We start from the raw sequence: 18,531 nt of genomic DNA on the forward strand, positions 1-18,531 counted from the left end.
CACATCTGTCCTGCCTCCCAGCTCCATCAGTTCCACACCCACATCCATTCTGCCACCCAGCTCCCCATCAGTTCTGCTCCCATATCTGTCCTGCCCCAAGCTCCCCATCAATTCTGCACCCCCTGGCATCACCTCTACTCCTCCTGCCACTCCTGGCATTCTTCACCCCCCCCACCTTGCAGGCCTGGGGGGTGGGTCTGTGGCAGGGTTTCCTCCCCCTTCCAGGTTGTCGGGGGGGAGTGGGGAAAGCAGCCACTCAGAGGGTTGAAATGTGGCCCCTCAGCCGGCTGGAGTCATTATTTGCAGGGTCTGTGTCCCCTGGGAGCCCAGAGAGTTTGAAGCCCCCTCGCAGAGGTAGTAGAACCTGTCCCAGACTCCCCCGTTCCCCAGCAGTGGAGACAGCTCTATTGCTAATCCCAGACGTTCCCAAAGCATGAGTCAGGCTTCAAAAATCATGAGACTGGCTTCAAAATAATACACGTTGTGTCCTTTCCCTTCGCCTTCTGGCTGCTGTCGAGGGGCACGCAGGTCACATGCTCAGGCTCTTCACCCAACTATGAGGGCGAGAAACTTAGCTTTTGTAACTGAAAGCTGAGGCTGGCTCCCCCTGACCTGCCAGTGCTGGGAGGTCTAGCCCCAGGCAAGGAAGGGGCTGCTGGAGTGGTGGGGCAGGCGGGGGGATCCCCATGGAGGTCACAGCTGAGCGGGAGCCAGGGAGAGCGAGGCCAGAAAACCAGTCATGCTACAGGCCCAGCTGCAATGACACATCTCCAGGTGAGCAGGTGCTGCCAATGGCACGGCAGAGGGCAATGGGCCAGCCAGCAGCAGGGTCACCAGGGAGAGAGGCGAGCCCAGGGCAGAGCCCAGTCCTCACAGATCGCTCCCCTTCTTGAAGCCCACTGGGAGTGACGGGGCCCCTCGGAGAGGAGCAGGCCTGGGCTGTGGAGCAGTAGGGGTTAAAGACCTGTGGCCAGCAGCTGAGAGCGGTTTCCACAGCATCCTGCACTACAGCCTCAGCTCCCCCTGTATTGGGGGGCAGAGTGATCATGTGGGGAAGATCCCAATTGTCCCAGGCCAGGCAGGCCGGGGGAGCCGGTGTCCACGCCCAGGGCTCAGCATAAATGACCCGGCTTGCTGTGCCTCAGTTTGTCTGGTCACCCCCCATGTGTGGCTAACTGTACGTGCCCAGGGCGGGAGTCAGTAGCCCCAGCCCTGCCCCTTGGGAACAGGACCACATCTGTTTGCTCTGCCCCCACAGGAGGGGCTGTGTTGTCCCTTCCGTGCCAGAGGGGCGAGCAGTGTAACGCCCAGCCCAGGCCAGAGAGGAGAGGGGGGCCTGCAGGGAACTGAGCAGCTGTGCTGAGGGCCAGCCATTTCCTGACACAGGCAGGGAGGGGCTGGGCTGCTCCAGGGGGTGACTCCCGAGCCAGCCAGCTCCGTGGTGCGCCGCACAGAGCCAGAGCATGGTCAGGATTCAAGCACGGAGCAGGCTTCTCTGTCCTCTCTGGAGTAGGCCATCCAGGGATCACTGTGCAGTTCATAGCCAGCCTGCGCGTCCACCCCTGTGCCTCACGTCCCCTTGGAGGGTCCATAGCCATTCTACAAAGGAGAAAACTGAGGCACAGAGGTGAGTGACTTGCCCAAAATCACACAAGGAGTCCGTAGCAGTGGTAGGCATAGAACACAGGAGTCCTGCCTGCCAATCCCCCTGCTCTAACCCATTAGTCCACACTCCCCACCACAGCTTGGAGCAGAACCCAGGAGTCCTGCCTCTGTCCATCACTCCAACACTCCTCATGTGAGCCTGGGAGTGGAATCCAGGAGTCCTGACTCCCACCCCACTGTTCAGCCCATCAGAGCTTGGCCTGGCAGCTGGGGTTAACAAACACTCCCCCCTGGGGGGGAAGTGCTGGGTGCGGGTCCTGGTACATCATGTTTGCTGGGGCCCCATTTCACGCATTACATATATTCAGGGGGGTCTCCAGAGCTCAGGGCCCCAGAATACTTCCTCCCCTCCTGCCATCAGCCCTGGGTGTGTGAGCTCCAGGGTCCAGCCCAGCTGCATTGTGGGGACAGCAGAGGGGAGCCAGGCCCTGGGCTGGCAGAGAAGGGGTGTCAGCAGCTGCGGAAATGGAACAGAGCTGCAATAACAGAGCTGGACTAACATTCCCGCCCTCTTCATCCCTGCCAGCCCCAGCTCCCTCCCACGGCCCTGATTGCTCCACAGCACTGCCCCTGCATTTATATCCTCTGCACAGCTCGGCACAGAGGCATGGGGCACGGGGTCCCTGCCATTGCTCTGCCGGGCTCCGGGACCTCCCACCTCCTCCACCAAGGGCACCAGGCTAGAACTGAGCAGTGACTGGGCCCCCCAGCCAGCCCGCGGGAATGCTGCTACTTCTGCTCCTTGTCAGTGCTCTCTGCCACCAGGGAGATGGGGCAGGTAAGAGGGGACCAGCACCCCTAGTCAGGGCCCCATGCGGCTCTGATGGCTTGGCCATGGAGACAACCCCTCGCTCTGATCAGCCTAGCTGAGAGAGAGTCAGATTCCCAACGATGTGGCCGAGGGATGGGATGGGGGGGTCTCAGGCCAGGTTTCCCCTGCAGACACTGTAACAGCCCCCATCCCCCTCCAGCCCCTGTGACAAGAGGAAGTGGCAGGGCATGTCCCAGCTTAAATGCTTTTCCTGCACTCAAAGCACCACAGGAAAGGCTGGTGCCAGCCAGTCTGAAACGGCTCCCGCAATGAGATACCAGCGGTGCTAGCATGACTGAGAGACTGGCAGTGCTGGGCCGGGGAGGGAACAGGATCCCTGAGAGGGGAGGTGGGCAGGGAGGCCCCACAATGAGTGAAGCAAGGCAGGGAAATCCCAGCAGCTGCTGAGCCCTCCTGCAGGAATTCCGTGTGGGCTTCTTTTCCCATGCATGGCTGAGTGTGGGTGAGCCCGAGCAGCTGGCCAGTGCGCCAGCAGGGGAGGCTGGGGCCTTGTTGCAGTGATGGAGGAAGGCCCCCTGGGAGGGAGGGCTTTGTATGGCAGGAAGCCCAAAGTCAGCTGTTGGGGGGGATGTGCGTGGCCCAGCGCCTTCTGGCTCTCTGATTCTCTGGGTGTCTGTTCCTCCCAGCCCTGCACACCTTCACCATGATTCAGCTCACCCACCTCCCAAACAGCAGCGCCATTGAATTTTGGGGGAACGCCACTCTGAACGGGGTACTGACCCACAGCCTGCAGGGCTTCAATGCCAGCCAGCTGCTCCCGCTGGAGCCCCCGCCGCAGTGGCAGGAGAGGGAGAACAGCCTGCAGACTTACTTACACTCCTTCCATGCCTTCGTGCAGGTGATCACCAAGGAGAGGGAGGTGCAGTGTAAGTACCAGAGCGGGAGTGGTGCTGGGGGCCATGGGCCCCTGTGACACCTGGAGCTGGTGATATGGTATGGCCGAGGGGGGTGGGGGGCAGCAAAGTGGACGAAACAGAGTTCGCATCAGCCAGATGGCATGGGGGGGCATGTGTGGAGTTTGTCACCCATAGATGGGTCAGCCAGGCAGGGTGCTGCGCTGTTGTGTCTCCCCCCCGCCCCCCGCACTGTGTGTATCGTGTGGGCAGGGAGACACAGTGGGGGCATGGGTGTTATTCTTTCCCAGGATTCCCAGGTGAACGTTTTTCAAGTAATTGGTTTTGGTTGAAAAATGCATTTTTGTGTCCAAAACCCAGGGCCGGCTCCAGGATTTTTGCCGCCCCAAGCAAAAAAACATTTTGGCCGCCCCCACGTTTTTTCGTGCCCCCTGCCCCCGGCTCCACCCCTTCCCCAAATCCCGGCCTGCCTCCTCCCCCGAGCGTGCTGCATTCCCCCTCCATTGCTTCCTGTGGCTCCCCGCTCCTGCAACAGCTCCCCTCCGCTCCACCTGGTCCCCGAATACGCCGCCGCTCCGCTTCTCCCGCCTCCCTCTCAGGCGAGGGAGAGGCAGCGCGTTCAGGGGAGCAGGCGGAGAGGAGGGGAGCGCGGGAAGTAAATGGGGAGGGGGATAGAGGAACCGCTTCCTGCCCCAGCTCGCCTCCGCTCCATCACCGCTGCCGCACGGCTTCTCCTCCCTCCCTCCCACGCTTGCCGCGCCAAACAGTGGTTTGGTGCGGGGCAAGCCTGGGAGGGAGGATGGGACGGGGGAGGAGCGGTGGTGGCGGGGCGCTCAGGGGAGCAGGCGGAGGCGAGCTGGGGCGGCGGGGGCACATTTCTAGGGGCGGCATGGCCGGCGCCGGAATGCCGCCCCTAGAAATGTGCAGCCCCAAGCACCTGCTTGTTTTGCTGGTGCCTAGAGCCGGCCCTGCCAAAACCTCAAATAATTTCGGCTTGAAATTTTGTGTTTCGTTCAGACTGAAACGTTACATCACCACTTTTCTACTCCCAACACCGTTTTGAGTTTAAATGTGGCCCGTTCAAAAAAAAACAACCCCAAAACAAGGGTGAGAAACACTTGAACTGGCCGGCTCAAAACAAAACATTTAGGGGGAAAATGGGTTTTGAGCCAACTCGATCCCTTTGAAACAACCTTTTCCCCTGCGTTGTTTGATTCCAGGAGCAAATTGGTTTTGGTTCAGATTCAACCGGATTTTTTGTCACATTTTTCAGTTTGGCCCCATTCCCTGCTTGGCCCCAAGAGCTGCCATAGCCTATCAACAGCAGTGACTTAGATCTTGGCCAAAAGGAAACAGCCAGGTGGGCCAGAGTCACGGCTCTGTGAGCAAGCACTGTGTGAGTGTCTCCTGGCTCCAGGCTGCGCCCACCCGGTGAACAAAAAGGCAGCTGCCACCCAGCTTTCCCGGGACTCTGAGCATGCCACGAAAGGGGAACAGAGACACATCAGTTACCTGGCAGCGTGTGGCACCCAGTGGGGTGGGCAGCATGCTGGAGATGGGGAAGCAGAGAAAGAAGGTGTGGGGGATGGCAAGGGAAGGAGGAGGGTAGAGGGATCAGGCCAAGGGAGAGAAAAGGGGTAAAGGAAAGCAAGTGGGGGATAGATCTGGGGAGCGCAAAAGGAGTGGGGGTGGGATCGGGGGAAAGAAGTGAGGGGACAGGGAGATGGGGCTGAGCCCAGGGAGCAGATAGCAGTGGGGAGGGTGCTGCTGAATGCCCCCAATCTGCCTGAGGGTTGCTCTGGCAAAACAAGGAGGCGTTGGGGTGCTCCCCCATGTCCCTTCCTTCTATGTGCCCTCCTGACCCCTGCATCTGGGCCATGCCAGCCTGACCCCTCTGGCTCTGCCCCCTCACAGACCCCCTGCACTTGCGCTGCAAGCTGGGCTGCCAGCTCTCCCCTGATGGCACCTCCCACAGCTTCTACGAGGTGGCACTCAATGGAGACGACTTCCTGAGCTTCCGGGCGGCCAATGCCAGCTGGGCACTATTGGGGCACAAGGAGGGGGACAAGCTGGCCACATTCGCCCATGCCCAGGTGAGCCGGTACCCACAGACCACCTCCGAGCTGCAGTCCTTCCTGGAGACGACGTGTGTGGAGTTCATGAGGCAGCACAGCAAAATGGATGATGCCAGGACCGGTATGTGAAGGGTGGGACTGCTGGGCATGGTTTCCCAGGGGTTCTGCATAGGGAGGGTATTGCAGCCCAGCAATCCCTGCGCCAGCCCATGCCCTCTGCCCAACAGCAGGAATATGAACCCCCTATCACACTGGCAGTGGCTCCCTTCGGGCCCCCAGCCCAGGGGAAGTAGAGGAAACATGGGAATGGAACCTGGATCAGTCCCTCGCACCAGGCCCGGCCCCCACTGTGCGCAGCCCTTGAGAGCGAAGCCCAGCTCTGAGCCCATTCCTCTTGTGTCTTGCAGAAGGACAGCAGAGGCGTTCGCACGCTCCTCTGGTGCTGGGCATCACCTTGGGAGCCTTTGCCCTGGCAGCCTTGGCCGTAGGAGTCTTTCTCTGCACGGGAGGGCGAAGATAGCGGCACCAGAGGAGGCCACCCCCCACCCAGCCCTTGCGGTGCAGCGTGGCGGGGACTCGGCAGCTGTTGCCCCCAGCGAGGGGAAGGGAACGCTGCTCAGTCCCCACCGCTGATCAGCTCTGTGTGTGGATCACCTCCCCTAAAGTACTTGCTCCCCAGCTATGCACCTGGCTGGCACCTGACCAGATATGGGGCAGTACCTGTCCACTGCTCCCACCGCACCCTGTTCTTGTAGCCACCCCCGGCCCCCTGCCAGTAGCCATCCGGCTGCCCTCTCCCATTCCTCGCCTGTCCCTATGCGGAGCCCAGGGTCTCAAGCAGTGACTCAGACACCAAGTAGCCCTCCTGGAGCCACGGCAGGATTGGGCCCTTTGTCCGTCCTTGGGGGGCTTTGCCCAGCCCTGGTTTGGAGTACTCCCAGCAAGGGCCTCGGCTCTGCTGGGGTGGGTGATGTGGTTGGAGACGCGGCCAGGACCTTTGCATGGTCCGGGGTGAGGGCGGTTACATTGACACAGATTTCTGTGAGGGACGGGGCTGCCCATTCTGGGCCAGAAACTGGGAGGGTGGCGTGGCGTGGGGGCGTGTCAGCACCCAGGCTAGCTGACACTGAGCTGCGAAGAAGCACGTCTGACCACGCCAGAGAGGAAGCCAACACACCCCCGGGGACAAACCTGGCATCACCCAGCCAGGAGGGGCAAGCTCAGGCACTAGCGCTGGGCGAGGAGGGGGCAGCTGGACCACCAGCCAGCTCCTCCCCTTTGGTAGCGGTGGAGAGCCATGCCTGACTCATAGGCAAGGCCTCACAGACGCTCCCAGTGCTTCTCCTTTGACTGAGCGAGGGCACTGGTGGTTGTAACCAGTGGCACCGGGCGTGGCCATCTGGGTGCCTGGCACCGTTTACGCTCAGCCGGGTCAGGGATGGTTCAGTCTGTGCTCTATTAGCCTAAATCCGGTGTTGTACATCCAGAGTGGACTGTGTGAACAGCCAACAATTTCTTGGCACTGCCTTGGGGTGGCCCTGAATCAGCTCAGGAGCCACCTGCCTCCTTGCCAACCAGAGAGGGGCTCTGCAGTACAAAGAGAGGATTCAATCGTTTGGAGGAACGAGGTTGAGGCCATGCAGCTCAGTGAACCTGCTGGATGAAGACATGCAGCATCCCACACCCCCAGGGGTCAAAAAACAGTGTTGCCAACCCTTCAGGATTGGCCTGGACTCTCCAGGAGTGAAAAATTAATCTAATTAAAGATTATGTCATGTGAAGAAACATCCAAGAATACCTCCAACCAAAACTGGCAACCCTAAAAAGCATGAGTCAGGCTGCAAAAAAGGCACAGGATTTAAAACTCTAATAAATGCTGGGTTCGTTTGACTTGTCTCGTTTCTCTAAGGGGTGCATGCGGGGTCACGTTTTCAAGTGGGTCCCTGCAACCATGTGATCTTGAAACTTCCGTTTTTCAAATGAAAACTGGGTTCTCCCACAATCTCCGGATTCCAGGAGTGAAGAGGGTGGTTAGGAAAAACACCAGGTCTTGTGAGGCTACCGATAAAACCATAAAACTTGGCAACACAGGGGTTGTATGTTTGTTACACTGCAGTTACTTTAACTGTGATTCTAAAGGAGAGAGGAGTGACTCCTTTGGGAAATGTAAATATGCTGGCCAAGATTTAAAATACAATAGGAGCACCATGTCCCAGTTTGTTCTCAATTCATTGCCATTTGGATAATTCAGTTTCATGGGACTTGTTCATTCTTTCCACCTGCTTGAGGGTGGAAGGGGATGTGTAACGGTAGGGGAACACTGGCCCATGTACCCACTTTGGTACACCTGACCGATGAAAGCTGGTCCATTATCAGAGTCAATAGTGTGTGATAAACACCATTTAGGAAAGATTTCTATTAACACTTTTGCAGCTGCCAGACTACTCTCTTTCCACCCATTTGCTGAAGCTGTCACAATTACAAACATAAATCTATTCTTCCTAGGTGTGGTGGGCAAGGGTCCCACAAAATCCATCTGCAAGCGCTGCAAGGGACCCTTTAAAGCCTGATGCATTAATTCTCCACACCTTTTCCTTCTAGCAGGGTCTTGTTTTGCACAAGTTAAACAACTATCAATATGCACATCCAAATCCTCTTTCATTCCAGGCTACCAGCCCATCTTTTTAAGTTTTTCCAATGCCTCTTTTAATTTCGGGTGTCCCCCCACAACAGAACCATGTATCCACCCCAAAGGGAGGTGTTGCATTTGCTAAGACTGCTAAAACCCATTCATTGTCTGGTTTTGCCATAATTAAGCTTCGTTCTTTTTTCAATGGAATGCCCTGCCACTTTGAATGGCATTCTACAATCCATTGCTGAACCAACACAATTTTTGCCTGAAGGTCCTGTAATAATAGCAACCCTTCCTGGTTGTTTTCATCATTTTTTTGTTCTGGTTTTGCTTGTGCCCAGGTGGTTCCTGTCACGAGCACAGCTTCCAATATTGTACCAGTGATTGCCACTTCATTTACAAGCTTATCTGCCTGTTCATTTCCCCATTGTAATGGACCTTTTGCTTTGTGTGATCTTATTTTAACCAGTCTGAACTTATTCAAATTGGCTGCCAATTCTTCCATTCGGTGCCAAAGGATCTTGTGATTAATTTCAGATGCATCAGTTCCTGTAAAAGTCATAGTTTTCCACCATGGAAGATAAATGGTGGTATCTTTATAAACATAACCCAAATCAGTTCCAATAATTATTTCAGTTTGTTTTTCATTCTCTCCAAAACTTCTACAACTGCTGACACATCTGCAGACTGTGTTCCTCCTGTCTTTAGCTTGTATTGAAAGGATTTGCCTATCTCCTGTCACTGAATCCTGTAATTCACTTTCCTTCTTTATAATATAAGCTACCATCCACAAGCCAGATTGTTTTCCCAATTACCTGTTCAACCGGAGTTGTCATAAAGACAGGGTGTGCTTTAGATTCCTCCTGGGGCTCACAAACATGTTTTTGACCAGTTAGGGTCAGACTCCATACAGATCAGGTTCTTTCAGGGTGAGCAACTGGACATTTTCTGTCCTGAGAGCAAAGACCCATTATATAGCCTTATCCACTCTCAAATGAATAAATTTTCCTGACTTAGGATAAATTTGGACACATTTTCCTGACTTAGTAGTTTTCCCAGAGCATGATGGCTTTTAACAATTACTTTACTTGCTCTGATAATTCCCTGGGCTTTCCGTAGTGTCCAGTAAGCAGCAAGAGCAGTTTGCTCACAGATTCCCAGTTTGCTTTCTGGAACCGTTAGTGCTCTGCTATAGAACGCAACCAGTCTTTGTTGGGGGCAGCCAAAGCAGATGCTTCCATTAACCCCCTTTTCAAGCTTTCCCATGCACTAGTTGCTTCTTCTGTCCAGATCCATTGCAGCCTTTTAAGCACCTCATACAAGGGTCCTGCCTTTTCTGTATATCTCACCATAAATTCTCAGCAAAAGTTAGTGAGCCCCAAAAAAGACTGCAAGGATATAGTATCCACTAGCATCAGAAGGTTACACTTCACTCTGTCCTTATCTACTGATCTTCCCCCCTGTGTGCAGAGTCTAATTTCCAGATACTGCACTTCTCTCTGTTTGATCTGGGATTTAGAAGGGTTACATTTCAAGGTGTGTGCTTGGCAGCAACCCAGTAACTGGTGCACTAACCCTTCATGCTCTTTTTCTGTTTCACTTACTACCAAGATATCATCCACCTACTGAACTATCTTTCCCCTTTGCAACAACCCTCCTTTTCCCCAATATATTCCTCTTAGCAGCATGGAATATAATGGGTGCATCGCAGTATGTCATAGGCAAAACATTTCAGCAATACAGTATTGAGTACCCTGGAACACAATGTTGCACTGGGTGGGTAGCACTGGTGGCAGCAGAGGTGAAAGTAAGCCGGTACGCCCCAGCACTGGCAAGAGCCGGTGCACCGTACTGGGGCAGCCCGGCTTCCCCAGGGGGCAATTCAAAGGGCCTGGGGCTCCCAGCAGTGGCTGGAGCCCCAGGCTCTTTAAATTGCCTCCAGAGCCCCGCTGCTGGAGCCCTGGGGTAGTGGCTGCAGGGCTCCAGGGGCTATTTAAAGGGCTGGGGCAGTAGAAGCAGGGGAGCCCTGGGCCCTTTAAACAGCCCCCAGAGCCCTAGGGTAGGGTGTGGGGCTCCAGGGGCTAGTTAAAGGGCTGGGGCTCCAGCTGCCTCTACTGCTCTGGTCCTTTAAATAGCCGCTGGAGCCCCGCTGCTTCTCCAGGGCTTCGGGGGCTATTTAAACAGCCCATGGCTCCCCTGCTTCTACCTGGGGAAGCGGCGGGGCTCCAGCGGCTATTTAAAGGACCGGAGCTGCAGCTGGAGCCCCTGCTACTCCAGGGGCTATTTAAAGGGCCAGGGCGGTAGAAGAGGGGAGCCCCAGGCCCTTTAAATAGCCCCTGGAGCCCTGGGCTGCTGCTGCTGCTACCCAGGTGGGGGCTTGGGGGGGTGCTTACATTTCAGGGTGGGCTGGGGCTGGCTCTGACCCCCTCAACCCTGCCTCTTCTGCCTTAGGCCCCACCCCTTCCGGGGGCCAGAGCTGGCCCCAGCGTACCAGTAAGTCACCCGACTTACTTTCACCCCCGGGTGGCAGAGATAAATTGCACATGGAAACAGGCTTCCCTGTAGGACAGTGAAAAATCCTGAGCTGAAATCTCTGTCAGAAATGGGTCTTATGTACTGTCCCTGACCCTGGGCAAAACCTGTGTGTCTTGAATGAGCAACCCTCGCCATCCTCCAGGAAGAGGGATAACCTCTGGCGAAATGAGGTTTGCATTGCCTGAGTCCAGTGGAAGGAGGGGCACCAGGATAGATGAAAGAGGGGGACTTAAATTTGTGGGAAGATTAACTCAGATCATGTTGCGAGCCCATTGTCTGATGTGGTATTTTTTTTAATATGGTTTGCCGCTTCCAGTGGAGGGGTTACACAGGAGAATTAGCGAGGTTGACAGGTCTCTGCATAGCTCCACCATTTGTCATTATATTGTGCACTAGACCACAGAGTGTGGCCAGCAACTCTTGCTGGTGGCCACACTGACCCTTTTTCCTAAAATACTTAATTAACTTTAGGAAAACCAAATAAATATGCTCTTATACACATCCACAGCATTGTAATTATTTATGTAGTTTTTTTTTTTTTGCAGACTCAATAATAAAAAATAATGCTCTGAAAAGGTGTATGTTCATTAATATCACTTTTCACAGCACACTTAGCCCTGGTCTACACTAGGAGTTGAGGTCGAATTTAGCAGCGTTAAATCGATTTAACCCCACACGATGAAGCCCTTTTTTTCGACTTAAAGGGCTCTTAAAATCGATTTCCGTACTCCACCCCTGACAAGGGGATTAGCGCTTAAATTGGCCTTGCCGGGTCGAATTTGTGGTACTGTGGATGCAATTAGACGGTATTGGCCGGGAGCTATCCCAGAGTGCTCCATTGTGACTGCTCTGGACAGCACTCTCAACTCAGATGCACTGGCCAGGTAGACAGGGAAAGGCCCGCAAACTTTTGAATTTCAATTTCCTGTTTGCATGGTCACCTGCAGCTTGCTACGCTGGCCAGAGCTCATCAGCAGAGGTGACCATGATGGAGTCCCAGAATCGCAAAAGAGCTCCAGCATGGACTGAACGGGAGGTAGGGGACCTGATCGCTGTATGGGGAGAGGAATCCGTGCTATCAGAACTCGTTCCAGTTTTTGAAACGCCAAAACATTTGTCAAAATCTCCCAGGGCATGAAGGACAGAGGCCATAACAGGGACCCGAAGCAGTGCCACGTGAAACTTAAGGAGCTGAGGCAAGCCTACCAGAAAACCAGAGAGGCAAACGGCCGCTCTGGGTCAGAACCCCAAACATGCCGCTTCTATGATGAGCTGCATGCCATTTTAGGGGGTTCAGCCACCACTACCCCAGCCGTGTTGTTTGACTCCTTCAATGGAGATGGAGGCAACACAGAAGCAGGTTTGGGGGATGAGGAAGATGATGATGATGAAGTTGTAGATAGCTCACAGCAAGCAAGTGGAGAAACTGGTTTTCCCTACAGCCAGGAACTGTTTCTCACCCTGGACCTGGAGCCAGTACCTTCCGAACCCACCCAAGGCTGCCTCCTGGACATGCCAGGCAGAGAAGGGACCTCTGGTGAGTGTACCTTTTAAAATATTATACATGGTTTAAAAGCAAGCATGTTTAATGATTAATTTGCCCTGGCATTTGCGGCTCTCCTGGATGTACTCCCAAAGCCTTTGCAAAAGGTTTCTGGGGAGGGCAGCCTTATTCCGTCCACCATTCAGAGGTGCCTGTTCCTGCTGGGCTGTTTGCCTATGGCTGAACAGAAATGTTCCCCGCTGTTAGCCATGGGGAGGGGTGAGGGGCTAGCTACGTAGTGAGGGGAGGCAAAATGCGACATTGGAATGAAAGCACATGTGCTGTGTATGTAATGTTAACAGCAAGGTTTACCATGAAAGAGTGTAGCCATTGTTTTAGAAAATGTGTCTTTTTAAATACCACTGTCTCTTTTTTTTTTCCCCTCCACCAGCTGCATGTGTTTCAAGGATCACAGGATCTTCTCCTTCCCAGAGGCTAGTGAAGATTAGAAGGCAATAAAACCACACTTGTGATGAAATGTTCTCTGAGCTCAAGGAAAGGCAGCTGGAGCACAGACCACCGCTACAGCCCCTCTGTAACCAACCACCCTCCTCCCCAAGTTCCATAGCCTCCTCACCCAGGCACCCAAGAACGCAGTGGGGGGGGACCTCTGGCCACCCAGCCACTCCACCCCAGAGGATTGCCCAAGCAACAGAAGGCTGGCATTCAATAAGTTTTAAAATTGTAAACTTTTAAAATGCTGTGTGGCCTTGTCCTTCCCTCCTCCACCACCCCTCCTGGTGCTTCTCTCCTCCACCACCCCCACCTGGGCTACCCTGGTAGTTATCCCCCTATTTGTGTGATGAATGAATAAAGAATGCACAAATGTGAAGCAACAATGACTTTATTGCCTCTGCAAGTGGTGATTGAAGGGAGGTGGGGAGGGTGGTTAGTTTACAGGGAAGTAGTGTGAACCAAAGGGCAGGGGGTTTCATCAAGGAGAAACAAACAGAACTTTCATACTGTAGCCTGTCCAGTCATGAAAGTGGTTTTCAAAGCTTCTCTGATGCGCACTGCGCCCTCCTGTGCTCTTCTAACCGCCCTGGTGTCTGGCTGTGCAAAACCAGCAGCCAGGCTATTTGCCTCAACCTCCCACCCCGCCATAAACGTCTCCCCCTTACTCTCACAGATATTGTGGAGCGCACAGCAAGCAGTAACAACAGTGGGAATAGTGGTTTCGCTGAGGTCTAACCAAGCCAGTAAACTGCGCCAGCGCGCTTTTAAACATCCAAATGCACATTCTACCACCAATCTGCACTTGCTCAGCCTGTAGTTGAACAGCTCCTGACTACTGTCCAGGGTGCCTGTGTATGGCTTCATGAGCCATGGCATTAAGGGGTAGGCTGGGTCCCCAAGGATAACTATTGGCATTTCAACATCCCCAACAGTTATTTTCTGGTCTGGGAATAAAGTTCCTTCCTGCAGCTTTTGAAACAGACCAGAGTTCCTGAAGATGCAAGCGTCATGTACCTTTCCCGGCCATCCCACGTTGATGTTGGTGAAACGTCCCTTGTGATCTACCAGTGCTTGCAGCACCATTGGAAAGTACCCCTTGCGGTTTATGTACTCGCCGGCTTGGTGCTCCGGTGCCAAGATAGGGATATGGGTTCCGTCTATGGCCCCACCACAGTTAGGGAATCATAGAATCATAGAATATCAGGGTTGGAAGGGACCCCAGAAGGTCATCTAGTCCAACCCCCTGCTTGAAGCAGGACCAATTCCCAGTTAAATCATCCCAGCCAGGGCTTTGTCAAGCCTGACCTTAAAAACCTCTAAGGAAGGAGATTCTACCACCTCCCTAGGTAACGCATTCCAATGTTTCACCACCCTCTTAGTGAAAAAGTTTTTCCTAATATCCAATCTAAACCTCCCCCACTGCAACTTGAGACCATTACTCCTCGTTCTGTCATCTGCTACCATTGAGAACAGTCTAGAGCCATCCTCTTTGGAACCCCCTTTCAGGTAGTTGAAAGCAGTTATCAAATCCCCCCTCATTCTTCTCTTCTGCAGGCTAAACAATCCCAGCTCCCTCAGCCTCTCCTCATAAGTCATGTGTTCCAGACCCCTAATCATTTTTGTTGCCCTTCGCTGGACTCTCTCCAATTTTTCCACATCCTTCTTGTAGTGTGGGGCCCAAAACTGGACACAGTACTCCAGATGAGGCCTCACCAATGTCGAATAGAGGGGAACGATCACGTCCCTCGATCTGCTCGCTATGCCCCTACTTATACATCCCAAAATGCCATTGGCCTTCTTGGCAACAAGGGCACACTGCTGACTCATATCCAGCTTCTCGTCCACTGTCACCCCTAGGTCCTTTTCCGCAGAACTGCTGCCTAGCCATTCGGTCCCTAGTCTGTAGCTGTGCATTGGGTTCTTCCCTCCTAAGTGCAGGACCCTGCACTTATCCTTATTGAACCTCATCAGATTTCTTTTGGCCCAATCCTCCAATTTGTCTAGGTCCTTCTGTATCCTATCCCTCCCCTCCAGCGTATCTACCGCTCCTCCCAGTTTAGTATCATCCGCAAATTTGCTGAGAGTGCAATCCACACCATCCTCCAGATCATTTATGAAGATATTGAACAAAACCGGCCCCAGGACCGACCCTTGGGGCACTCCACTTGATACCGGCTGCCAACTAGACATGGAGCCATTGATCACTACCCGTTGAGCCCGCCAATCTAGCCAGCTTTCTACCCACCTTATAGTGCATTCATCTAGCCCATACTTCCTTAACTTGCTGACAAGAATACTGTGGGAGACCGTGTCAAAAGCTTTGCTAAAGTCAAGAAACAATACATCCACTGCTTTCCCTTCATCCACAGAACCAGTAATCTCATCATAAAAGGCGATTAGATTAGTCAGGCATGACCTTCCCTTGGTGAATCCATGCTGGCTGTTCCTGATCACTTTCCTCTCATGCAAGTGCTTCAGGATTGATTCTTTGAGGACCTGCTCCATGATTTTTCCAGGGACTGAGGTGAGGCTGACTGGCCTGTAGTTCCCAGGATCCTCCTTCTTCCCTTTTTTAAAGATTTTTTTAAAGAATCCCATTGCAGCAAAGCCATCCACTATGACCTGCACATTTCCCAGGGTCACTACCTTTGACATCAGCAGATCTTTGATTGCGTTGGGTACTTGCATCACAGCAGCCCCCACAGCAGATTTGCCCACTCCAAATTGATTCCTGACTGACCAGTAGCTGTCTGGCATTGCAAGCTTCCACAGGGCTATCGCCACTCGCTTCTCAACTGTGAGGGCTGCTCTCATCTTGGTATTCATGCGTTTCAGGGCAGGGGAAAGCAAGTCACAAAGTTCCATGAAAGTGCCCTTACGCATGTGAAAGTTTTGCAGCCACTGGGAATCGTCCCAGACCTGCAACACTATGCGGTCCCACCAGTCTGTGCTTGTTTCCCGGGCCCAGAATCGGTGTTCCATGGCATGAACCTGTCCCATTAGCACCCTGATGCCCACAATGGCAAGGCCCATGCTTTGAGAGAAGTCTGTGTCCATGTCCTCATCACTCACGTCACCGCGCTGACGTCGCCTCCTCGCCCGGTATCGCTTTGCCAGGTTCTGGTCCTGCATATACTGCTGGATAATGCGTGTGGTGTTTAATGTGCTCCTAATTGCCAAAGTGAGCTGAGCGGGCTCCATGCTTGCCATGGTATGGCATCCGCACAGAAAAAAGGCGCGGAACGATTGTCTGCCCTTGCTCTGATGGAGGGAGGGGCAACTGACGACATGGCTTACAGGGTTGGCTTACAGGGAATTAAAATCAACAAAGGGGGTGGCTTTACATCAAGGAGTATTTCAGGCAGGACTTCACGGAGGGAGAGAGGGAGGGGGGAGCAAATGAGTACAAAACAAATCTAGTCTATTGCTTGTTTTGATCCACTCCATCTATCTTTTAGATCTTTGGCTGGCAGCAGACAGTGCAGAAGGACTGCAAGCCATACACATCTCTTGGCTGCTTGGCACAAGACGGCACAATAGGACTGCTAGCCATCCTCATCTCCTGCTTGCCTGGCAAAAGATGGTACAATAGGACTGCCTGCAGGACTAAAGAGAGTGACCTAGTCGACTCACTCCTAATGTAGTCCCTGCACCCATGTCTGCCCAGGCGCTCCTGGCTGACACAGCCAGGAGCACCTCGGACATGACGATGATGGCTACCAGTTCTATTGTACTGTCTGCTGCTACAAGGCAATGGGTTGCTACTGCTGTGTAGCAATGCAGTACCGCGTCTGCCAGCACCCAGGAGACATACGGTGACAGTGAGCTGAGCGTGCTCCATGCTTGCCGTGGTATGGCGTCTGCACAGGTAACTCAGGAAAAAAGGCGCGAAACGATTGTCTGCCATTGCTTTCACAGAGGGAGGGAGGGAGGGGAGGGCCTGATGACATGTATCCAGAACCACCGGCAACAATGTTTTTTGTCCCATCAGGCATTGGGATCTCAACCCAGAATTCCAATGGGCAGCGGAGACTAAGGGAACTGTGGGATAGCTACCCACAGTGCAACACTCTGGAAGTCGACGCTAGCCTCGGTACTGTGGAAGCACTCTGCCGAGTTAATGCACTTAGAGCATTTTGTGTGGGGACACACACAATCGACTATTTAAAAAGGATTTCTAAAAAACTGACTTCTATAAATTCGACCTAATTTTGTAGCGTAGACATACCCTTAGTAGCTAGCTGGGAGGCTGTGATAAGTGATACTAACAAACATACACATATCACTTATTACAGCTTCCCAGCCAGCTTGTAAGTCTGCTGGAAAAAGTGATACTTGTATGCTTGTTAATATCACTTTTCTCAGCGAGCCCCAGGACAAATTAAGCCCTGAAGAGGGGCGGGGAAGAGAAGGCAGTGGGAGCCCAGGACGATGTGAGGTGGGGTGGAGAACCTGCACGGCCAGAGCTGGTGGTCAGCGCATGCTACTGTGTGGTCAGAGCCAGGGGCTGTGTAGCAGAAGTCAGGTGTTGGGAGCCCGCTGCTGCACAGCCAGCACCAGGGGTCGGCACCCAGGGCTGGCTCCCGTCACATAGCGGCAGGAGCCTGGGACCAGTGGACAGACCAAGGGGCCAGAGGGAGCCTGAAGTCCCACAGCCTGGCTCCCAAAGTCCCGCCGGTGAAGCTTGCCACCCAACCACCCCAGTGCTGAAGCCCAAGCCCCCCACCTCCAAGGTAGATTAGGGCGACCAGATTGCAAGAGTGAAATATCAGGACACATTGGGCGAGCGGCGCCGGGGAGGGGGGGGGATGAGAGGGGCGGGAAGAGACGGACACAGGTGCACAGCCCCGACCAGAGCCAGAGGCACATTGGTCCGCCTGGCCTTGTGCTACCAGCATGCCCCTTCCTGTTGCAGGTGGGCCCATGCTGCACCATACAGCTCCCCTGCCCAGCACCCCCTGGATCCACTATGCCCAGGGCCCCCCTACAACCTTTACATCACAAATGCACAGTGCTGTGCACACCCCCCCCCACCCACCCAGCGCCCCCCTGCCCACAGCCCCACCATAGCTGCCCAGCTCCCCACACAGAACCCCCCCACTCACTAGTTTCCCAATACACACAGATTTCCCCTCCCTCCCTCCCAGTGCCCTTCCCCACAGCCCCACCACAACTAAACAATGCCCCACACAGACCCCCACTGCCCAGTGCCCTGACACACACATCTCCCCCACTTTCCAGCACCCCCCAACAGGCACCCCAAAACACACAAACCTCCCCCACTGCCTAACTCCCTCCACACACCTTCCAGACACTCATCATCAGACCCTGCCCCCTTCCTTGGCTGCACTCACCAGCCCTCCTGGGAGGTCTCTGGCTCCTAGGGTCAGAGCAGCTAGGGGAGACTCCAGACTCTCCACGTGCTGCGCCCGCCTCAACCATGAGCTCTCTGGCTCCCATTGGCTGGGAAAAGCACCGATGGGAGCTGCCGGAGCCACAGAGTGGGGCTTGCAGGCGCTGGCATCATGGAGAGCCCCCCCACCCTAAGAGCCAGAGGGACCTGCCAGGGGGCGAGGTGGGGAGTCCTGGCGGTGCTTACCTGGGGCAGCTCCTGTCCCAGGAAGCATCTGGCTGGCAGGTCCCTCTGGCTCCTAGGGTCGGGTCGGGTGGGGGGGTGCGGAGGGCTCTCTGCCTGCTCCCGGCGCCTGCAAGCCGTGGCCCTGCAGCATGCGGCAATCCTGCCGGCGGGCGGGTGCCAGGAGCTGCCCCAGGAAGTGGTGAGCAGTCCGGTCCGGAGGGTCCCGATATCGGAACAAAGGGTGTCCCGACTGATGAAGGTCGGGACGTGGGACAAGTCCCCTAAAATCGGGACATTCCCAATAAAATCGGGACGTCTGGTCACCCTAAGGTAGATTGAGAGCTCACCTTGCTCCTGCAAC

General features: G+C 54.4%; 1 protein-coding gene across 1 annotated transcript; it reads left to right on the forward strand.

Annotated features, from left to right (window-relative positions):
• The first annotated feature begins 2,220 nt into the window (after positions 1-2,220).
• Positions 2,221-8,329, forward strand: PROCR (protein C receptor). Its single transcript, XM_073360337.1, has 4 exons — positions 2,221-2,443; positions 3,124-3,363; positions 5,266-5,547; positions 5,834-8,329. The coding sequence occupies exons 1-4, from the start codon at positions 2,389-2,391 to the stop codon at positions 5,944-5,946; spliced, it is 690 nt and encodes a 229-aa protein (XP_073216438.1). The 5' UTR covers positions 2,221-2,388; the 3' UTR covers positions 5,947-8,329.
• Positions 8,330-18,531: the final 10,202 nt, after the last annotated feature.

This window comes from Lepidochelys kempii, chromosome 9, assembly GCF_965140285.1.
Source record: "Lepidochelys kempii isolate rLepKem1 chromosome 9, rLepKem1.hap1, whole genome shotgun sequence".
In the NCBI taxonomy this organism is placed as follows: Eukaryota; Metazoa; Chordata; order Testudines; family Cheloniidae; genus Lepidochelys; species Lepidochelys kempii.

Coding starts and splice junctions, on each gene's coding strand:
- PROCR (XM_073360337.1), top strand. CDS start 2,389: ATGCTGCTACTTCTGCTCCTTGTCAGTGCTCTCTGCCACCAGGGAGAT. Junction 2,444..3,123: donor CCACCAGGGAGATGGGGCAG/GTAAGAGGGGAC, acceptor TGTTCCTCCCAG/CCCTGCACACCTTCACCATG. Junction 3,364..5,265: donor CAAGGAGAGGGAGGTGCAGT/GTAAGTACCAGA, acceptor GCCCCCTCACAG/ACCCCCTGCACTTGCGCTGC.